Source organism: Perca fluviatilis, chromosome 7 (assembly GCF_010015445.1).
Source record: "Perca fluviatilis chromosome 7, GENO_Pfluv_1.0, whole genome shotgun sequence".
NCBI lineage: Eukaryota > Metazoa > Chordata > Actinopteri > Perciformes > Percidae > Perca > Perca fluviatilis.
In genome coordinates, this window is record NC_053118.1 from 35,425,405 (window position 1) to 35,446,650 (window position 21,246).

Below are 21,246 nucleotides of genomic sequence, written 5' to 3' on the forward strand. Positions count from 1 at the left end.
ACCTTAACACTGTTAGTCAGGATTGAAGACTGTCGCTCATATAGCTATGCGCCGCAACTGACCTTGATCTTGGAACGCGTCCACTGGTGTGACAGCACTGTCCTATAGTGTGACATGAAATCAGCGTCACACTGGTGGAAATGGCTGTCACACCAGTGGATGTAGGCTATCACGGGGGTACAAAACCATCACTCTCCCTCCTAACCCTCCCCCTCCTAACCTCCCTCTATCTCACCTCCCAACCTCCCTCCCTATCAATCTCCCCCCTTCCAACTTCCCTCCTTTCTTAAATCCCTCGCTCCTAACTTCCTCCCGCCTCCCAACCTCCCTGCTTCCTATCCCCTTCCTAACTTCCCTCCCAACCTTTAGTAGCTAATTGTAGTAGTGATGTTTGCATTTTCTTTTTTCAAGTTTTTCCTTTTTCTGTTACTCTCAGAATTGTAGGACACCACAAGTCAAACCTTCCTACTCTGTTTTGTTAAGGCTAGTTTCAGATCCACATTGAACGTGAGGCTGAGATGACAAGCAAGGAAAGGACCAGGAAGTATAGGGAGAGGCTGAATAAAGATCCTCAGAGGAGAGAGAACATCCTGAGAGAGAGATGCAGAAAGTAATTTTGACAAGCTACCAAAAGTTATTTTAGCATAAGAATTGAAAAGTTTCATGACGTGATTAATGCTTCATCATATCACAATAGTCATGGTTGGTTTCATAATTTTCCCCACAGATATCAGAAGAAAGCATGCGGCAAAATTGTTCAGCACAGTGTGAAGTCTGTGTCACCAGCAACAAGGAAAAAGAAAATAATAAATTATAACAAACTATGAATTATTTTTAAGAACCACAGGATGTTTTGCTGTTTTATGAATGGGTTGTTTAATAAATTTTACCCAAACAGTAGTTTGTTTTTTAGGTCCATTCCATGTATGGTTATGAAAAGTGACAATTAGGCCCTATGGCTATTTAATTAAATTTGAACAAGAAAAGTAATAAGCCAGGTCAATTTTGTTTACACGTTCATGTCATGTTGCTAAATGTTACGATGGCTCCCAAGTCTTTTTTATGGGAATGTTGGTTTCTTCTTCTTTCTTCTTACTTTATTGTACAAAAAACATTTGAACTTGAAGTTGTAACTTTATTTTAATGATTTTTTAAATTAATTTGAACAAGAAATAATAAATGTGACTTTGTACAAAACAAGGGTGTACCGGTACTTTGTGTTGTCCGATGGTGTGACGGAATGTCCTGTGGTGTGACAAACTGAATTATAAGTGGAAAAGGCATTTTAATGCACAAATTAATGTAAAAAGTGTTGAATAGTATAATAATGATATCATCACTATGCACATATAAGGATGGAATGAAGATTCATTAGGTTTTATACTAATTATAATGAATATAATCCAGACGTAATGGTAAAGTCCCTATGTGTACATCTTATAGTAGGATAATAACATGATTGTGAATTTTTATTGGTTATTTTTGATGTGGGAATATAATTAGGACAAATTGATAAGGATTGTGCATATTTGTCTTATCTGTCACACAATCTCTGAATTAAATATTAACATTAAAAATGGTGTCACACCGGTGGACAATATTTGGGACTACCACACAAAAAAGTTAATAAAATGCAAAATAAAAAAGGAATTAGAAAGGGACACATTCAGTTTTGAGATATTCACATATTAAGCAATATAATTATATGGCATTTGACATACATTTTAGAAATATATTTTTTTCCACTTTGGATTTGAGTTCACGTCAACCACCCCTCTGCACATTCACAATGTCCCCTGCTGATGAAAAAGCCCTTTCACTAGGGACAGAGGTGGCTGGTGTGGAGAGATATGCTTTTGCTATACTGGATAGCAGTGGGTATAGCCTAGCATTCTCTTTCCACCCCTTGAGTGGACAGCTATTGAGGGAAATGGATGTTTCAGCTCTGTACTTAATCATTTCTGCATCAATCGGACTGATGTGCTGTGCAACTGGTTCATCAAAAGTCCCTCCAAGGAGATCTTCCAATGCTGTTTTCTTGGAAGGAGGTTGTTTCAGCTCTGCTCCTGCTCTGTCTGTCTGGTCAAGAGGCTGCTCTGCTGCAGGGGAGTGACCACTGGCACCTTCTTTGCCCTCATCCTGCACAGAGGAATAGCAGAAATAAAAAGACTAAGTAAAATCTAAGTACAACATTGACAGGGGTTTCACATTGTTATAAAAACAAGATTTTAATATAATTTGTTATAATTTATTTGTATCATTACTCAGAGTTTACACAAACACATTTGGAAACACATTTAGAAAAATATGCCATAATAATAAACAAATTATTTAAAAAAAATCAATTTAGAGAAAGAGTAAAATAAATACAATTTAGAGAAAGAGTAAAATAAATACAATAGATTACCTGGGGTCTAATGCGGTGCACTCCAGCAGGTGGTTGTACTCTGTAAGTGTATCTGTTGTAAAGGTTGTTCAGTATAGCTCTCTTTATGTTGCTCACAGTGGGGGAACCTTCTTTGTTGGATGCCATGTTATGCTCGATCATATGCTTTAAGGGCACAATGAGAGACACAGTGGGGTTTTTTTTCCGTCACACAGCACAGTGGTGGCCGTTTTGAGTGGTTTTAGAAGCTTCACAATGTCCTCCGCATCAGGGATGTCTGAGCCATCCAAAGTATCGATGTCACGGACATTTCGTCGAACGTCGTTGCTCGGGAGAGTTGCCGTCACAGCCGCTTGCTGTTCGAGATAGCGTTCGATCATATCCAGACTGCTGTTCCAGCGCGTAGCGGCATCGATGATTAACTTATGCGGTGGAAGCTCCAGTAGCATCCGTTTGGCTGCGAGCGCAGCTGTGGAGCTTCGGTGAAAGGAGGCAGGAATACGCCTCACTCTGCCCAACAAACGACTCACGCGGGGCACACTCAAACCCGCTTAGCTGGCTAAGTTCAAAGTGTGGGCAAATCACCTGACATGGGGGGCCAGCCCAGCCTCTCTGACAGCAACATCCATATTCCTCGCGTTGTCCGTGACCACAGCAATTCCATGGTTGGCCTTTTGAAGCCCCCATTCGCTCACAGCTGATTTTAAAACTTCAGCAAGATTAGCTCCGGTGTGTGTTTCGAAACAATGGGCGAGTTTGGAGAACAAAATTAACCATCTCCCACTCACTGGTTATCACATGGGCTGTGGCCGTAAGATAACTCTGGGTAGCCCTGGAGGTCCAGCCGTCGGTTGTAATTGATACACTATATGCTTTTCTGAGGGTCTCAATTACCTTAGATTTTGTTTCCCTGTAAAGCGCTGGCATGACAGTCTGGCTAAAGTGGGGGCGTGATGGGATGGTGTATTTGGGCTCCAATTTGCAATATTTCCAAAATATCACCAATGTAATATAAATGCACTCTAAATTATCCACAAACATTTGCATTTATTTATGCATTATTGTAAATATTACCCAAAAATATTACCCCCCAATTTCCTCAAAATAAATGAACAATGAAAATTACCATTTAACACATAAATTAAAATCATTTATCAGTTAACTGCATTTAGGCTACTACAAGGTCTTTAACTCTGAGTTTCTGCATGTTCACCAAGTCAAATTGAAGACGTTTAAGACCTTTTAAAGACCATTATGAATGAAATTCAAGACATTTATTTATTTAAGTCGACTAAAGCCAAGTATTGTTATACTTGCACTTCCCCAAAGCTGAAGAATAAAATCTGTGTTACGTCTGTGGTACAATCCCAAAGAGACTCCCGCCAATGACGCGAAAGCTGATCGGCTGCAATATAAGTTGCATGTTGGTCTCATTTATAGTCGTAATACAGCAAAATTATAGTTGGACTAGTGAAAGAAAGAACTACAACACCACAAAATAAATGAATAAATAAATAAATGAATAAATAGCATTAGAGGTAGTGCTGCATCGAGGTAGGAAAACGAAGACTTGTTTAAAATGATTAAAGACCTAAAACACAATACTTTAGTGAATTTAACCCTCCTGTTGTTCTCAGGGTCAAACTTGACCCGTTTTTCAAAGTTTTTACACAAAAAAATATGGGTTTCGTTTAACCAAATTCCCCCCCCCCAAAAAAATATAAGCTATATGCTTTTCTGAGGGTCTCAATTACCTTAGATTTTGTTTCCCTGTAAAGCACTGGCATGACAGTCTGGCTAAAGTGGGGGCGTGATGGGATGGTGTATTTGGGCTCCAATTTGTTGACGAGTAGCTTAAATCCTTCATTTTCTACGACAGAAAACGGCCTCATATCTTTTGCCATGAAAACGCCGATACACCTTGTGATCTCTTTGGCTCTCGCACTCGTCCGATTTGAAGGAGTTTGGGGCATCCTCAATATCAACGTCATCTACACTTGCCGCCGCCATTTTTGCTTCTGTTAAAAGCTACAGCTTGTTCGCTGCTATAGCGCCTGTAAAGCGAGGTCAGAATATAGGCTACTGCTTCAGCGCCCCCTGCTGTTTAAAACGTGTATCGCGATTCTTTTAACATCTCAACCGACACGAATCGTCACATATTTTCATCGATTTTCAACCGGCTCGGAGTGCATCGTTACAGCCCTACTGGTCAGGCTATATGAATGAGGTTTATTGACCATGAATTTTGAAAAAAAATAATTGTAAAACTTGTGGTAATAAGCTGGTTTAAGGGGTGTTTGCAGTTTTCACCCGGCAGGACAACACAAGGGTTTAGACTTTTAAAGGCCTTTGATTTGAAACCCTGTTAAATGGGATTTGGGTCTGAAAGAGAGCAAATCCCTACAGCCGAGTTTAAACATCTGCTGGAGATGTGGAGCTTCAACAGCGCTTGTGTGTCGAGTCTTGTCATGTCAGGTTACGTACGTGCTGCAGGTGTACGTGAGCCTGACTGGCGATGTCGTACACCACGTCGCGGACGTTCTGCTCCCGGCTGCCACGGATGAAGTCCTCCTGAGACGCTCCGTGCTGCAGGAACACAGAAACAAATATTACACGCGTTTGTTTTCGTGGGTTAATATCTCTTCAGTGCAGCAGTATCCATATTTAGCTCCGCTTCGCATGCGAGCTGAGGCTTCTCTTTAATCTGCTGATTAAGTGGAAACTTTTGGGGGCGATGTAGTGCGACACGGTGCTTCCAGGGTACACCCCTGCACCGACATACAGCACACACACACACACACTGCAGGGGGAAGATTTCAGCACTGGACTTTGATCCTTTTTAACAGACTCAAATCTTATCATTCTTCTTTTAGTCTTTCCATGGAGTATTCATACCTGCAAACTCCGAAGGGCTGAAAAAGGTGACACATCTCTGTAAAGAACGGCTTGTGTATTGCTAAGGCCACAGGGTCAAAATTACATATTTTATTAAAAATGTAATAACAATAACTTATTTCACCAGTAAATTCCTATTAACTACAAAACAACCACTGGATGGGAAAAGGGTATTTTACAATTACTTTGAATGCAGCACGAGTCTGGTGTTAGAATCCTCTCCAGTGAAATACAGACACACTTTTACACCGTTTAGCTATCAGCATTTTAACCGTGTTTACTCCAGCTGCTAGCTAACGGTAGGCTAACGTTACCTGCAGTCGAGTGTAGCTTTAACTAGCTAACGGTATGCTAACGTTACCTGCGGTCGAGTGAAGTGTTAACTAGCTAACGGTATGCTAACGTTACCTGCGGTCAGTGAAATGTTAACTAGCTAACGGTATGCTAACGTTACCTGCGGTCGAGTGAAGTGTTAACTAGCTAACGGTAGGCTAACGTTACCTGCGGTCGAGTGTAGCGTTAACTAGCTAACGATATGCTAACGTTACCTGCGGTCGAGTGAAGTGTTAACTAGCTAACGGTAGGCTAATGTTACCTGCGGTCGAGTGAAGTGTTAACTAGCTAACGGTATGCTAACGTTACCTGCGGTCGAGTGAAGTGTTAACTAGCTAACGGTATGCTAACGTTACCTGCGGTCGAGTGAAGTGTTAACTAGCTAACGGTAGGCTAACGTTACCTGCGGTCGAGTGTAGCGTTAACTAGCTAACGATATGCTAACGTTACCTGCGGTCGAGTGAAGTGTTAACTAGCTAACGGTAGGCTAATGTTACCTGCGGTCGAGTGTAGTGTTAACTAGCTAACGGTAGGCTAACGTTACCTGCTGCTAGCTAACGGTAGGCTAACGTTACCTGCTGTCGAGTGTAGTGTAAACTAGCGTCCCGTGCGGCGATGTTTCAGTTCCCTCTAACGTCCGTTTTCGGAGCATCAGAGAGAAGCGCAGGCATTTAAGTGGCACCTAAACAAGGCACCGAAATCCGCGTTGCTATTCGGTCCCGTAGGTTTTTGCTGAAAAGCGACTAGTTTGCAGGTATAAGTATATTTCCCCAGCCACTATCCCGGGCTTAGAGGGTCACATTTCAGCCAGTTCCTCACGATCGCCTTTTTACGTGCCAATATCAAGAATTTGAAGAGGTAGATATCCCTTTTTTCTTTGAAAAATGTCCTAATGATTCTTCAACTTCATTATCCCGAAGGAAACTTCAGATTTCAGATCTTTTTTCTTCTTCTTCTGATTAACATCTTTTAACATACAAAACATACAACTTCCGTCATCACCAACCAAAAAAAGAAAAAAAAAATCAAATCAAGAAAAGATGACACAGTAACTAAAATATTCAAGACCATTCAACAAAACAGTAAGAAAATACAGTAGACAATAAGCCGAATAAACATATGTATTAATGACAACGCCATGAGCCTATCGTACACGTCTCTCCCCAGCACAAAGCTTCTTAGGAGCCCTCCAGAAAGTTCAGCTACTCTCCCCATTTTCTAGTCTAGACATCCAATCTGGCGAACCGTTTATACGACATTGTTTCAAACGCCACTCCTCTAGTAGGGTTGCACGATATTGACAAAATGTGATATGTGATATTAATTTCAATATTGTTGTACATGTACACATGTAAAATTACAAAAGTTACGGGAAAATGCATGAAAATAGATTAATAAAAAATTAAGCAAGTTTTCTTACAACACAAGGTTTATTACAACTGACATATGTCATATTGGACTGGTCCAACATTAATATATAAATAAGGACCATGTCTACAGAACAGGACATGTTTGACTGGTTGGACAGTATATAATATATAAAGAGAACAGGACTTGTTTGACTGGTTGGACAGTATATGATATATAAAGAGAACAGGACATGTTCTACTGGTTGGACAGTATATAATATATAAAGAGAACAGGACATGTTCTACTGGTTGGACAGTATATAATATATAAAGAGAACAGGACATGTTTGACTGGTTGGACAGTATATAATATATAAAGAGAACAGGACTTGTTTGACTGGTTGGACAGTATATGATATATAAAGAGAACAGGACATGTTCTACTGGTTGGACAGTATATAATATATAAAGAGAACAGGACATGTTCTACTGGTTGGACAGTATATAATATATAAAGAGAACAGGACATGTTCTACTGGTTGGACAGTATATAATATATAAAGAGAACAGGACTTGTTTGACTGGTTGGACAGTATATAATATATAAAGAGAACAGGACATGTTTGACTGGTTGGACAGTATATAATATATAAAGAGAACAGGACTTGTTTGACTGGTTGGACAGTATATAATATATAAAGAGAACAGGACATGTTTGACTGTTTGGACAGTATATAATATATAAAGAGAACAGGACATGTTTGACTGGTTGGACAGTATATAATATATAAAGAGAACAGGACATGTTCTACTGGTTGGACAGTATATAATATATAAAGAGAACAGGACATGTTCTACTGGTTGGACAGTATACAATATATAAAGAGAACAGGACATGTTTGACTGGTTGGACAGTATATAATATATAAAGAGAACAGGACTTGTTTGACTGGTTGGACAGTATATAATATATAAAGAGAACAGGACATGTTTGACTGTTTGGACAGTATATAATATATAAAGAGAACAGGACATGTTTGACTGGTTGGACAGTATATAATATATAAAGAGAACAGGACTTGTTTGACTGGTTGGACAGTATATAATATATAAAGAGAACAGGACTTGTTTGACTGGTTGGACAGTATATAATATATAAAGAGAACAGGACTTGTTTGACTGGTTGGACAGTATATAATATATAAAGAGAACAGGACTTGTTTGACTGGTTGGACAGTATATAATATATAAAGAGAACAGGACATGTTTGACTGGTTGGACAGTATATAATATATAAAGAGAACAGGACTTGTTTGACTGGTTGGACAGTATATGATATATAAAGAGAACAGGACTTGTTCTACTGGTTGGACAGTATATAATATATAAAGAGAACAGGACATGTTCTACTGGTTGGACAGTATATAATATATAAAGAGAACAGGACATGTTCTACTGGTTGGACAGTATATAATATATAAAGAGAACAGGACATGTTTGACTGGTTGGACAGTATATAATATATAAAGAGAACAGGACTTGTTTGACTGGTTGGACAGTATATAATATATAAAGAGAACAGGACTTGTTTGACTGGTTGGACAGTATATAATATATAAAGAGAACAGGACATGTTTGACTGGTTGGACAGTATATAATATATAAAGAGAACAGGACATGTTCTACTGGTTGGACAGTATATAATATATAAAGAGAACAGGACATGTTTGACTGGTTGGACAGTATATAATATATAAAGAGAACAGGACATGTTTGACTGGTTGGACAGTATATAATATATAAAGAGAACAGGACTTGTTTGACTGGTTGGACAGTATATAATATATAAAGAGAACAGGACTTGTTTGACTGGTTGGACAGTATATAATATATAAAGAGAACAGGACATGTTTGACTGGTTGGACAGTATATAATATATAAAGAGAACAGGACATGTTTGACTGGTTGGACAGTATATAATATATAAAGAGAACAGGACTTGTTTGACTGGTTGGACAGTATATAATATATAAAGAGAACAGGACTTGTTTGACTGGTTGGACAGTATATAATATATAAAGAGAACAGGACATGTTTGACTGGTTGGACAGTATATAGTGCACTAACATGTGCACGTGGCACGGTAACTGGCCAATGAGACGTGACCATTACAGCGATTCAAGCTCTACATCAAACCCAACTAAGCCACACAGCCAACGGACGGGACGCAGCGCTCCACAAAATAAACTAAATATTGCATACTTATCGAGACACTTTCAATATAATATTGCGCAACGTGATATCGCGATAACGATATTGAGTCGATATATCATGCAGCCCTACCCTCTAGTCCTCTCACAAGCCCACTCCTGGATTGATGCCCCCCCCCCCTCATAATAATAATAATAATAATAATAATCTGACTGCCGATCATTGAACTAGTCTGGACCCAGCTTCTTATGTATTTGATTGGATTCTTAATTTAATTTACCAACGCCAACCAGATGGAACATCTCAGTCCACTGATGTTGACATCTTAAAGAATGACAAGCAGAATGAATAATACTACCAATAATAATAATTTCTTTGCAAGGCCTTTCATCTCATGGAACTACATTTATTCACTCAAATATTTAGAGCATGCAGAGAGGGAGCTATTAGTTGTCAATCGCTCAATTAATCGCCAACTATTTTGATAATCGGTTTGTTAAATGTGAATATTGTTCTAGTGTCTTCTCTCCTCTGTGACAGTAAACTGAATATCTTTGAGTTGTGGTCAAAACGAGACATTTGAGGACATCATCTTGGGACTTTGGGAAACACATTTTTCACATTTTCTGATATTTTATTATCCATTCATCCAGAAAATAATCGACAGATTAATCAATGATGACAATAAGCACATATTCTTTACTTAACACCTGCAGACTGTAGACTGAATTGAGGCTCTGACGCAAAGTTATTTGACCTCATCTCTTTCTGGGGACAAATATAACGAGCCAATATCTGTTCCGAGAACATTTTGAACCCGAGAAACTGCCCGAGGGGTCAACGGAAAGACGGAAAGAATGACGCAGGTAGTATTTTAGGAGAGGGGAAAAGAGTTGAGTGACACATCAGGAACACAAAGAAACTTTCTAAATTACTACCAGTAAAAAAAAAACAAAAAAACAACACACTTACTACTCTACCTCCGAGCCAACTTACCCACCAGACTTTTAAACCATCGGCTTACAATCCAATCTACAAGTAAATTTAAGTTTTTTTAAAGCATTGTTTTCAAAAATGTTAAAGTCTTAACATGATTCCAACATATTATTAGCAAATATAGATCCCCACTAATGGTAGACTTACCAGCCTATAGGTAATGTAGTCACTAAGGTAGCCATCCACAGATACTGTTCATCCCAAAGGATTGACTGTTTCACATTTGTTTCACATTTAAGGGTTAACATTAAAACATGATTTATAAAATCATGCCAACAATTATTAGGCTATTTGAATAGCTTAGTATTATACACAAAAAAGGTATCTGTAAATGCTTTAGGCGGCCCTTAAAGTTATTGTAGGAACAGATTAATATGCAACTTCATTTTATACAATATATGTAGTAGGGCGGGGTCCCTGATCCGTCTCTCTTTCAGTTAAGGGGTCCTTGGCTTAAAAAAACGTTGAAGACCCCTGAACTATTCGATCTACTTTGAAAACTTCACTACAACACTAGGTAATCAGTCTGATGTGCTGACTCTGCTGCCATCAGTCGTACCACTGTCGCTTTAATATGCAATGTTTGGCTCCCATGTGCTTTTGTGTAGTTTAAATTTGTTTTCTTCTGTTCTTACTTTAGTTTTATATACCTGTCATTATATATATATATATATATATATATATATATATATATATATATATATATATATATATATATATATATATATATATATATTTCTTCCTCTATTTATCTGTACTTATGTCTGTCTTTGTGTAGTCTATATCCGCGACGTTCCACTTCCGAGATGGCTCCGGTGCCGCAGAACGTAGCTTCAGATGCATGTCTTTCTTTGTCCGTTTCCTTCAGCTTTCTTTAAGTTGTCATTCTAAACTCTGAAGAGATTCAGTTTGAAAAAAAAGATTAAAAAAAAAAAAAAAACTAGAAACGCAGCTAATCTTCACATTGGAGAAGCTCGAACGTGAAAATATTTGGCTTTTTTGCTAAAAAACATTTTTTATGTAAACGTTAATCAACTAATGAACTAATCCAATCATTTCAGCTCACACATAAATAGGGCTGCAACGATCATTTTCACTGTTGATTAACCTGTCGATTATTTTCTGGATGAATGGATCAGTTGTTTGGTCTCTAAAATGTCAGGAAAAAAAAAAAAAAAATGGGAAAACTGTGGATCAGCATATCCCAAAAAGCCCAAGCTGACGTCCCCAAATGTCTCGTTTTGTCCCCAACTCAAAGATATTCAGTTAACTGTCACAGAGGAGAGAAGGAACTATACACAGTATGTATGAGTGCAGAGCAGCTCCTGTGTATCGACAGCGCCCTCTTCAGGCAGCAGAGTGAAGGGGACGTGAGGTGAGCGCGCTCAGTTAGGCCTCGGGTCAAAAGCATCACCCTCCATCTGAAGATTTTACGGGCAGGGCCTGCGTGCTTCATGCTGCAGCCCAAATCTCTCTGCACAGTATAAACCTTCTCCCCACCTCAGATCCTCTAACAGCAGCAGTTGGTTGTTCTCTATGTGGGACAGATGGTGTAGGAGCTAGTAGAGCTGAAGATCTTTGTCGGGCCTCGTTGGGCCTAACTTTTAAGGCCCCATTACAGCTCTAGTAGCTAGTGGTGGGCAATATATCAATGTAATACCGATATGGATATATGAGCCTAGATATTGTCTTAGATTTTTGGATGGCATATACAGTACAGGCCAAAAGTTTGGACACACCTTCTCATTCAATGCGTTTCCTTTTTATTCTCATGACTATTTCCATTGTAGATTCTCACTGAAGGCATCGAAACTATGAATGAACACATATGGAATTATGTACTTAACAAAAAAGTGTGAAATAACTGAAAACATGTCTTATATTTTAGATTCTTCAAAGTAGCCACCCTTTGCTTTTTTATTAATAAGGGAAAAACTTCCACTAATTAAACCTGACAAAGCACACCTGTGAAGGTAAAACCATTTCAGGTGACTACCTCATGAAGCTCATTGAGACAACACCAAGGGTTTGCAGAGTTATCAAAAAAAGCAAAGGGTGGCTACTTTGAAGAATCTAAAATATAAGACATGTTTTCAGTTATTTCACACTTTTTTGTTAAGTACATAATTCCATATGTGTTCATTCATAGTTTTGATGCCTTCAGTGAGAATCTACAATGTAAATAGTCATGAAAATAAAGGAAATGCATTGAATGAGAAGGTGTGTCCAAACTTTTAGCCTGTACTGTATGGTATAAGTGTTGTCTTTTCCTGGTTTTACAGACAAAAGTGGATACAGACGTGAGGAAGCAGCAGGAAGAATGGGAACACGTTACGTTTGCAGCAAGCACGATTACCAAGTCAAATATCTAAATGTCAGTTATAGGCCAACTATAGGTCTGTAAGTTAAGCTAAAACATAGAGCTGGGCAATATATCGATATTATATCGATACTATACTAGATATCGTCTTAGATATCGTAATATGGCATACGTGTTGCCGTTTCCTGGTTTTAAAGGCTGCATTACAGTAAAGTGACGTCATTTTCTGAACTTACCAGACTGTTCCAGCTGTTTTATTATTTGCCTTTACCCACTTAGTCATTACATCCACTAGAGGTGTGAATCTTCACTTGTCTCCCGATTTGATTACGATTATCATGTCAGCGATTCAATTCGATATCTCGATGCATCACGATGCGTCAAATACATGTTTCTATGAAAACCATGCAGGATATTTAATTCATAGCTTTTCAAGCTTCAAAAACAAAACATCCTGCAGTGCTCTAATAACAGAAATCATCGATTATGAGCCGGCCGATTATCGATGCGGCATCGTCCACGTCCACGATTCGATGCATCGATTATTTGATTCATTTCAACACCTCTAATATCCACATTACTGATGATTATTTCTCAAAAATCTCATTGTGTAACTATTTTGTGAAAGCACCATTAGTCAACACTACAATATCGTTGCGTTATCGATAGAGGTATTTGGTGAAAAATATCGCGATAATTGATTTTCTCCATGTCGCCCAGCCCTAGCGTAACGTCGGACATAACGTTAGCTTAGTGTCAGGATCCCACGGTCTTCCGTTCTCTCTGCCGATTCCTCCCGTCTGTATCCACTTTTGTCTTCCTAAAAAGCGGGACGACAGCTTATAAACTTAAGTGATGGGTTCTTCACAAATGTCGGTAGTAATGGTGCGTTCTATTATTCTCAACGAACCGACTCGGACCTCGGATAGGACGTCATTTCCACACTTCAAGCGTTCTGGTATGTTTTGCACGTCCGAGTCGGAGAAAAAAACATGGACACCACCCGGAAAGCTGTTGCTATGGTAGCACTGGCCGAGTAGTAACGCTAGCCACGTTAGCAAACAAGGCTTCGTTCAATATTGCACTCACAACAACAAGACCGATTCCCATACCAACAGGCAGAGAAACGGACGCAGTAAGGTATTGCAGTAATACGAGTGATTAAAGTCTTCATTTAAACAGCCAAAGCGGTCCAAAAACAATGACAACAATTCATACTACAAGTCACACAGGGCCAGTGTTGCTTAGTTACTTTGAAAAAGTAACTTAGTTACTTTACAGATTACTTGATTTTAAAAGTAACAAAGTTAGATTACAAGTTACTTTATTAGTTACATTCAGCAACTGCCGACAACCCCCCCACAGCCTCAACATAAAGATGACAACCGGTTTACTGTGAGGCAGCTCAGCATTGCCAGTAGTAGGGATCTGGTTTATTATGGCACGAAAGAGAGTCAACCGTGTTTAAGGGCAGCATTTCCTCTACAACATACTGCCCGGCCAACTTCTTCAACTCTCCCCCACTTACTGGTTTTGCAGAAGTCCAGCTTTGGTTGTTTGGGTGGTGGGGGGGGACCTCCTCTCTGCTTCGCACCACCTGCTGCGACTTGCTCTGTGAGTTTGACTGCAGCGCTGCTACACCAAATGTTTCTTCACATTTGACGTAGTGTTTTTGTAGCTAGATAGCACTTTGTCGCCACCAGCACAGAGTGTACAACCAACCTTAATATTGCCGTCTTTAGCAAACACAAACTCAAAATAGTGACTGTATTTCCATCTCTCTCCTCCCTCCATTGTTGTTTACGTTTGTGTCGCTGCATGGTACACATGACCTGTCCTCATGCTGAAAACGTGACTTGTCGCATACGTGACTTCAAAAATATATATTTTTACTAAGGAAAATGACAAATATAGTAACGCACAGTGACTTGGATAAGTAACTTTAATCTGATTACTGGTTTGGAAATAGTAACGCGTTAGATTACTCGTTACTGAAAAAAGTGCTCAGATTAGAGTAACGCGTTACTAATCAACGCATTACTGGCATCACTGCCAATGGTGCTTGTTGCTAGGCAACGTCTGTTTTCCTAGTCGGAACTCCGACACGGATAAATAATAGAACGCACCATAAATGTCACCACACGGCAGCTTTTAGGCATTTTTCTGTTTGCTAGCAGTCAAAATTAATGAGGAGGAAACCTTCACGCAATACAAGTCAATGGAGAGTGGAGAGTTCCCCGCCGATATTAGGCACTTTACAAACTATCGGTATCGGCATTTATAATGAAAAAATGGACGAAACCCCCTTCAACCATGTTCTGAGTGTTGGTGTTGCATAGTCCACCAGAGGGCGCTCTACAACCTCCCTATTGGCAACACAGATTTTTTTTTGTTTTGGGGGTTGTTCAAAGGACTTTAAGTTTCACATCTTAAATTTGTATTTTTATACATTTTATTTATCAGAACTTTAATATATTTTGATGTTCTGTTGTGACAATAAACCAAACAAGTTAATTTTTAAACTGTGTTATATTATTTTAGTGAGGACTCATAAATAACTACAAATAACTAATGTTGGGGAAATCTGTTTATGTTTTGTTACACGTTTCTGGATTCTTTTTTTTTTTAAATATATATCGGCCGATAGATCGGATTTTTAAAGGGATACGCCACCATTTGTTGAAATAGGGCTTATCACGGTCTCCCCTAGCTGTAGATAGGTGGGCCAACGCATTTTTTGTGCATGCATCGTTTTAGTCCGGTGCAACACCGGCAGCGCCACCGCTAGTTAGCTTAGCGTAGTGAATGGAATCCTATGTTGCCGGTTAGCATGTTGTGAGTAAAAGTGAGCCAACAAAAGACAAAAAAAAAACAACCTAATTACTTGCACTGAGACAAAAAATGTATTGGCCCACCTATCTACAGCCAGGGGAGACCGTGATAAGAACTATTTCAACAAACGGTGGCGTATCTCTTTAAATCACCAAATATTTGTATCGATATCGGCCTTAAAAATCCTTTATCGGTCGGGCTCTACACTGAAGGCCTGTGCCTCCTGAGATATTGGGATCTTTTTGGTCAATTTCTCCTGGAATGAACTTCCGGTAAACTGTAGATCGGCACCCACGCTCAGTTCTTTTAAAACAAGGCTGAAGACCTTGCTTTTTGATACTGCTTATGTTTAATTCTTTGTACTGCACTGTATTGGGAATTTTATTCTTTTATTTTTGTTTTCAATCTATTTTTAATTGTTTTTTTTGTATGGATGGTTTTAATTCTGTATCAACTATTTCTAATTTTGTATTGAACTTCTAGCTAATGTTTTATGTAAAGCACATTGAGTTGCACCCCTGCGGAAATGTGCTATACAAATAAAATTGCCTTGCCTTCAGTGCTGAACAGTTTCAAACAAGAGTTGCTATCAGGGCGAAGCGCCGACTCACCAGCATGCAGATGTCCATGGGTAGGTAGACTTTCCGTCGGCTGCTGTGATAAGGAGTCGCTCTCAGACACGTCACGATTCCCTGAGCTTTACCGATGTGACTCGCTGCGTGGTCTGCATGGACGTTTTTCAACCCTAAAAAAAAATAAATACAAAAATGAACACATAACAGGCACTTCAACTATCCAAATTCTCCTGTTGGAGCCTGGTTTGTAACCTGTCCTCATCAGTTCTCACCACTGAAGACCAAAACCTACTAACTAACCTACCTACCTACCTATCAGTAGGAGGGGCGCAAACATAGTCTGTAGGTCAACAGAATCACATCTCCAGGATAACTGCCTGACATCCGGAGCGTGATGTCCCTCACTGTCTGCTCTCCGTGTGTTGCCGTTTTCAAACTCCCTTCGCTTCGGGGAAACAACAACAACTTTTGAGCTAGCGCGCTACACGCTGAAAGTGGCACATTTTGAACAAAGTTTGGATGGTGCAACAAGGCAGGTCTGCTCGGTTCTTTCGGGGAATGATTGTAAAGATTTATAAAGAACATGTTTAGGGTGTTTCCTCTCTAACTGGGAGGTTTTGGGACTGATTGGTGGGATTGCTGTGGATGAAGTCCACACGGAGATACACTGGTGAGAGCCAATGAGATTTAACCATGTATCAGCTCATTTAAATATCTCACGTTACTGTGTTGTGTCAACAGTTAACTTCATTTAATATTGGATGTGGCGTTTTCTTTTGCGGGGCGCAAATGTTCCACCAAAACTTGGGGCAGTGGTGGCCTACAGGTTAGAGACGCAAGCTTGTGACCCAAACCTACAGGATAAAATCTGGGTGGGGAAAGTGAAAGAGCAGCGCTTGTCCCCTCCCTCATCACCACCACTGAGGTGCCCTTGAGCAAGACCCTTAACCTCCAACCGCTCCAGTGGAGCTGCTCAATGGGCGCCACATACAAGACGATTCTGATTGGTTTGAAGAAATGCAAACAACCCAGAGCGGGGTTTTTTTTTTCTCCTATCCCAGAATGCATCTATGGTGTAGCCAGACCTTCCTCCACAGCGCTGTGGAGATAGAGCTGGCTATGCGAGACTGCCAGTGTAAGGTTTAGGTGCAGCAGCCGAGCAGTTTTGGGCAGCACCTAAGCCGAATGAATGTAACTGAAAGACTTTTCTCAGATTTATTGACTGCAGATTGTAGTCTTTAAACTTTCTGAGTGTTATGTATTATCTGCTCTAGCTTTTCCAACGTTTAAGACAAAGATATGGTAATAATAATGGGCCAAAACGATGTATAAAAGAGACGCAAAACTACCACAAAAGGGACACAAACAGACTACAAAGAGACGCCAAATGACCACAGAGACCCAAAACAACCCCAAAGGAAACAAAACGTACCAAAATGAGACACAAAAACCCACAAAGAGACACAAAATGTATGGGGAAATTGCTTTTTTTTTAATGAAAAATCCTTACCTAAACACTCCAGCAGCAGGTATATTAAAGATGACTGTGTGTTCTCTGCATACTTCTCCAGCTCCTGCAGGTTTCTGTAGGCTCGGTCATCCAGATCCTTCTCCTGGTGAAACACACGGTTTGGATGAGCTGGTGACCTAAATGGTAACTAGTTAGAAAGCAGTGGTTTAAAACACGACATTGTCCGCTTGGGATTAGGGCCGCTCGATTATGGAAAAAAATATATAATCCCGATTATTTCAGTCAATATTGAAATCATGATAATTTAACACGATTACTTGTTGACTTCTGGAAAGATGTTGTAATCATTGAACTTAAAAAAAAAAAAAAAAACTGTGGAAAAAGTTCAATAAATCAACAGTAAAAAAAAAACAACACACAACTTTGCTTCAATACTTGTCCTATTTAAACTATTTTTTCATTCAGAAAAGAGAAAATAAGAGTTTACTTGCCAAACGTAATGAGCTAAATAATTGTTTTTCTCGATTATTCTGTTTTTGTGATCATGGCGAGCCGAAATCATAATCACGATTACATTTCGATTAATTGCACAGCCCTACTTGGGATGGCCACATATGTCTATAAACTGAATAGTTCAACCAAAAGGGTGAAGACATCCAGCGAAACAATCAAGTCCCAAAATTGCAGAAAAGACGGAAAATATTTTAGGAGAAAAGTTTCTCATTAAGCCTGAAATAGGCCTGCACAATAAATCGTTATAAATTCGCGATCTCGATTCACGATTTAATTTTTAAAAAGGACTTTTTTTTTCTCTCCTTCAATTAATTTATTGAAAGCATTTGACATTGATATGTTTTAATTATGAAAAGACATGTTCAAGGAGAACAGATAGAGCCTGTATCAGGGCCATATTTAGTTAAATGTGTAATAGATCACTATTTTTGGTAGCCTACTGTACTTAAATGGCCAGTATGTACTTTATTTTCTTTATTCATTGAAGCCTCTATGTTTACAGGCTTGTGGGGATGCGCAATGTGGAATGGAAAAAATCGTGACAGAGAATCGTGATTTCAATTCTAAGCTAAAAAAAAAAACGTGATTCAGATTTTTCCCCGAATCGTGCAGGCCTACCCTGAAATAACATAAAAACTTTAAATATATACATGCAAAGGGGCGGATTTGCTCTCATCAGGATAACTAGGGATCATGTAAACGTGAGGAGTTGGGTCTTACTCTCTCCGTTATGATCCTCAGCAGCCATCTCTTGGTCAGGTAATGTTTCCTCACCGCCTGCAAGACATCATCCAGACTGTTAACCAGCTGAATTAACACTTCACTGCAGCGGTTAGTCTATTTGATGTCCCCTCAGTTAACTGTGAAGCTGGTCAAAGACAGAAAAAGAATGGGACATTTAAAACGGAAATGAGATTTACAGTACAGGCCAAAAGTTTGGACACACCTTCTCATTCAATGCGTTTCCTTTTTATTTTCATGACTATTTACATTGTAGATTCTCACTGAAGGCATCAAAACTATGAATGTACACATATGGAATTATGTACTTAACAACAAAGTGTGAAATAACTGAAAACATGTCTTATATTTTAGATTCCTCAAAGTAGCCACCCTTTGCTTTGCACAAGTTCCACCAAAACAAGTTCCTTCCAGAGGCTATTTTGCAGAGGCACCGTGGCTCCGTCCGATGCTTAGCTCCGCCCAAGAAGATTTTGATTGGTTTAATAAACCAGAGCACGTTTTTCTCCCATCCCGGAATGCTGTGTGGACTAGCCAGACCCTCCTCCGCAGCGCTGTGGAGGAAGGTCTGACAATGCGTACACACCTCCAGCACGAGTTTAAATACAGCACACCTTCAGGGAGACAGGAACTTCAGAGAGCTGGGACGGCACTGCACAATAACACATGGCGTTTAACTGTACTGCCTGCCTAAATTCTCTCCTCCGTTCCTCCCAGGTTACATTTGAAGCCAAAAGAATGTAATGTCCGCAACACTGCTTTAAGCTCCCATATTTAATATAAAAACGCAACGTTTCGACCCAACTGGGTCTTCTTCAGGCAAATGGTGAACACATTTGATGAAGGGATATATGTAGGGCTCACACATCAAATGTGTGAGCCATTTTGTTGTTCGAAGAAGACCCAGTTGGGTCGAAACGTTGCATTTTATATTAAATTTGGGAGTTTAAAGCAGTGTTGCGGACATTACATTCTTTTCGTTTTAAGTATTTTCATTTGTCCTGCACCTGCCAGAAGGTGGGATGTGCACACAGTTACTTTTATACATTTGAAGCCAAACATGTATTGTGACTGGATGTTCTGCTCTCTGCAGGATGATATTTACCCGCCACAGCTCGGCGCTGACCGGCTGGTTCGGAGGCTCGTCTCTGTAGATTTCTTCTATGGCCGTCTTCCAGAACTGCATTCGCATCAAACCAATGGTCTTCTGGGAAACAGAGTCCTTCACCTTGTGGAGAAGCAAATATATAAAAAGGCAACGGTTTGACAAGCTAGTTTAAAAAAAGGTGACAGTGACAGTAATACAACCGCAGCAGTAACAGTAGTAGTAGTACAAGTAGGGCTGGGCAATGTGGAGAAAATCAAATATCACCATATTTTTTCGACCAAATACCTCGATATCGATACCGCAACGATATTGTAGTGTTGACTATCGGGGCTTTCACAAAATAGTTACACAATGAGATTTTTGATAAATAATCATCAGTAATGGAATTACTGTAATTGTTGGGGTTTTGTAAATTATAGAGTGTGGTCTAGACCTACTCTATCTGTAAAGTGTCTCGAGATAACTTTTGTTATGATTTGATACTATAAATAAAATTGAATTGAATTAATGTGGATGTAATGACTAAGTGGGTAAAGGCAAATAATAGAACAGTTACAACAGTCTGGTAATTTCAGAAAATGACATCACTTTACTGTAATGCAGCCTTTACAACCAGGAAAAGACACTTATGTCATATTACAATATCCAAACTCTAAGACGATATCAAGTCTCATATCACGATATCGAAACAATATCGATATATTGCCCAGCTCTAAGTACAAGTATAGCAGCAGTTTTTAAAATCAGTGATCCTTCCTCTGTAGGACTACCTGCCTGTGCCAGCTCCACATTAAAGGCTCTCAGAGCCAAAGAGGAGCGCCGCGCCTCCTCTGGCAGGAGGAGGGAGGACACGAAGCCGTCATAGTCTCTGGACCTGAGGAGGAGAACGTGGAGTAGAGTAGAGCTTTTACTTTCACCATAATGTTGTTCAGAGCCAGAGGCACAAAAGTAAGTGGGCCAATGGAGCTTTTCCACAGCAGACATGTTGACTTGTCATAGTAGGAAAAGCCCAGCTGAAATTGATAACCTTAACGATGGCTCAGTTCCATCAAGTGTCCCAGTAAGATATTTCAGTGAGTCAGCATGCACAATACCAGGACCTCTCCTAAGTGGAATGCAGCCATCAGTAATGGTTTAATACCAGGACCTCTCCTAAGTGGAATGCAGCCATCAGTAATGGTTTAATACCAGGACCTCTCCTAAGTGGAATGCAGCCATCAGTAATGGTTTAATACCAGGGCCTCTCCTAAGTGGAATGCAGCCATCATTAATGGTTTAATACCAGGGTCTCTCCTAAGTGGAATGCAGCCATCATTAATGGTTTAATACCAGGGTTTCTCTCTAATGGGAATGCAGCTATCATTAATGGTTTAATACCAGGACCTCTCCTAAGTGGAATGCAGCCATCATTAATGGTTTAATACCAGGACCTCTCCTAAGTGGAATGCAGCCATCATTAATGGTTTAATACAAGGGTCTCTCCTAATGGGAATGCAGCTATCATTAATGGTTTAAT

The 21,246-nt window shown here is 39.6% G+C and overlaps 1 protein-coding gene across 3 annotated transcripts in view; it reads right to left on the reverse strand.

Moving 5' to 3' along the window:
- Nucleotides 1-21,246, reverse strand: part of ndufaf6 (NADH:ubiquinone oxidoreductase complex assembly factor 6) — a 38,977-nt gene that overhangs the window by 16,083 nt on the left and 1,648 nt on the right. The window contains exons 2-7 of one of the 3 annotated variants that reach the window (XM_039807233.1): nt 20,505-20,604; nt 19,728-19,850; nt 18,602-18,658; nt 17,408-17,510; nt 15,934-16,067; nt 4,871-4,972 (exon numbers count right to left, since the gene is read on the reverse strand). In XM_039807233.1, coding sequence (XP_039663167.1) covers nt 4,871-4,972; nt 15,934-16,067; nt 17,408-17,510; nt 18,602-18,658; nt 19,728-19,850; nt 20,505-20,604 — 619 coding nt within the window. Of the gene's footprint in view, nt 1-4,870; nt 4,973-15,933; nt 16,068-17,407; nt 17,511-18,601; nt 18,659-19,727; nt 19,851-20,500; nt 20,605-21,246 lie in introns of all 3 variants that reach the window. The other 2 variants (XM_039807235.1, XM_039807234.1) reach the window with 2 other exon arrangements.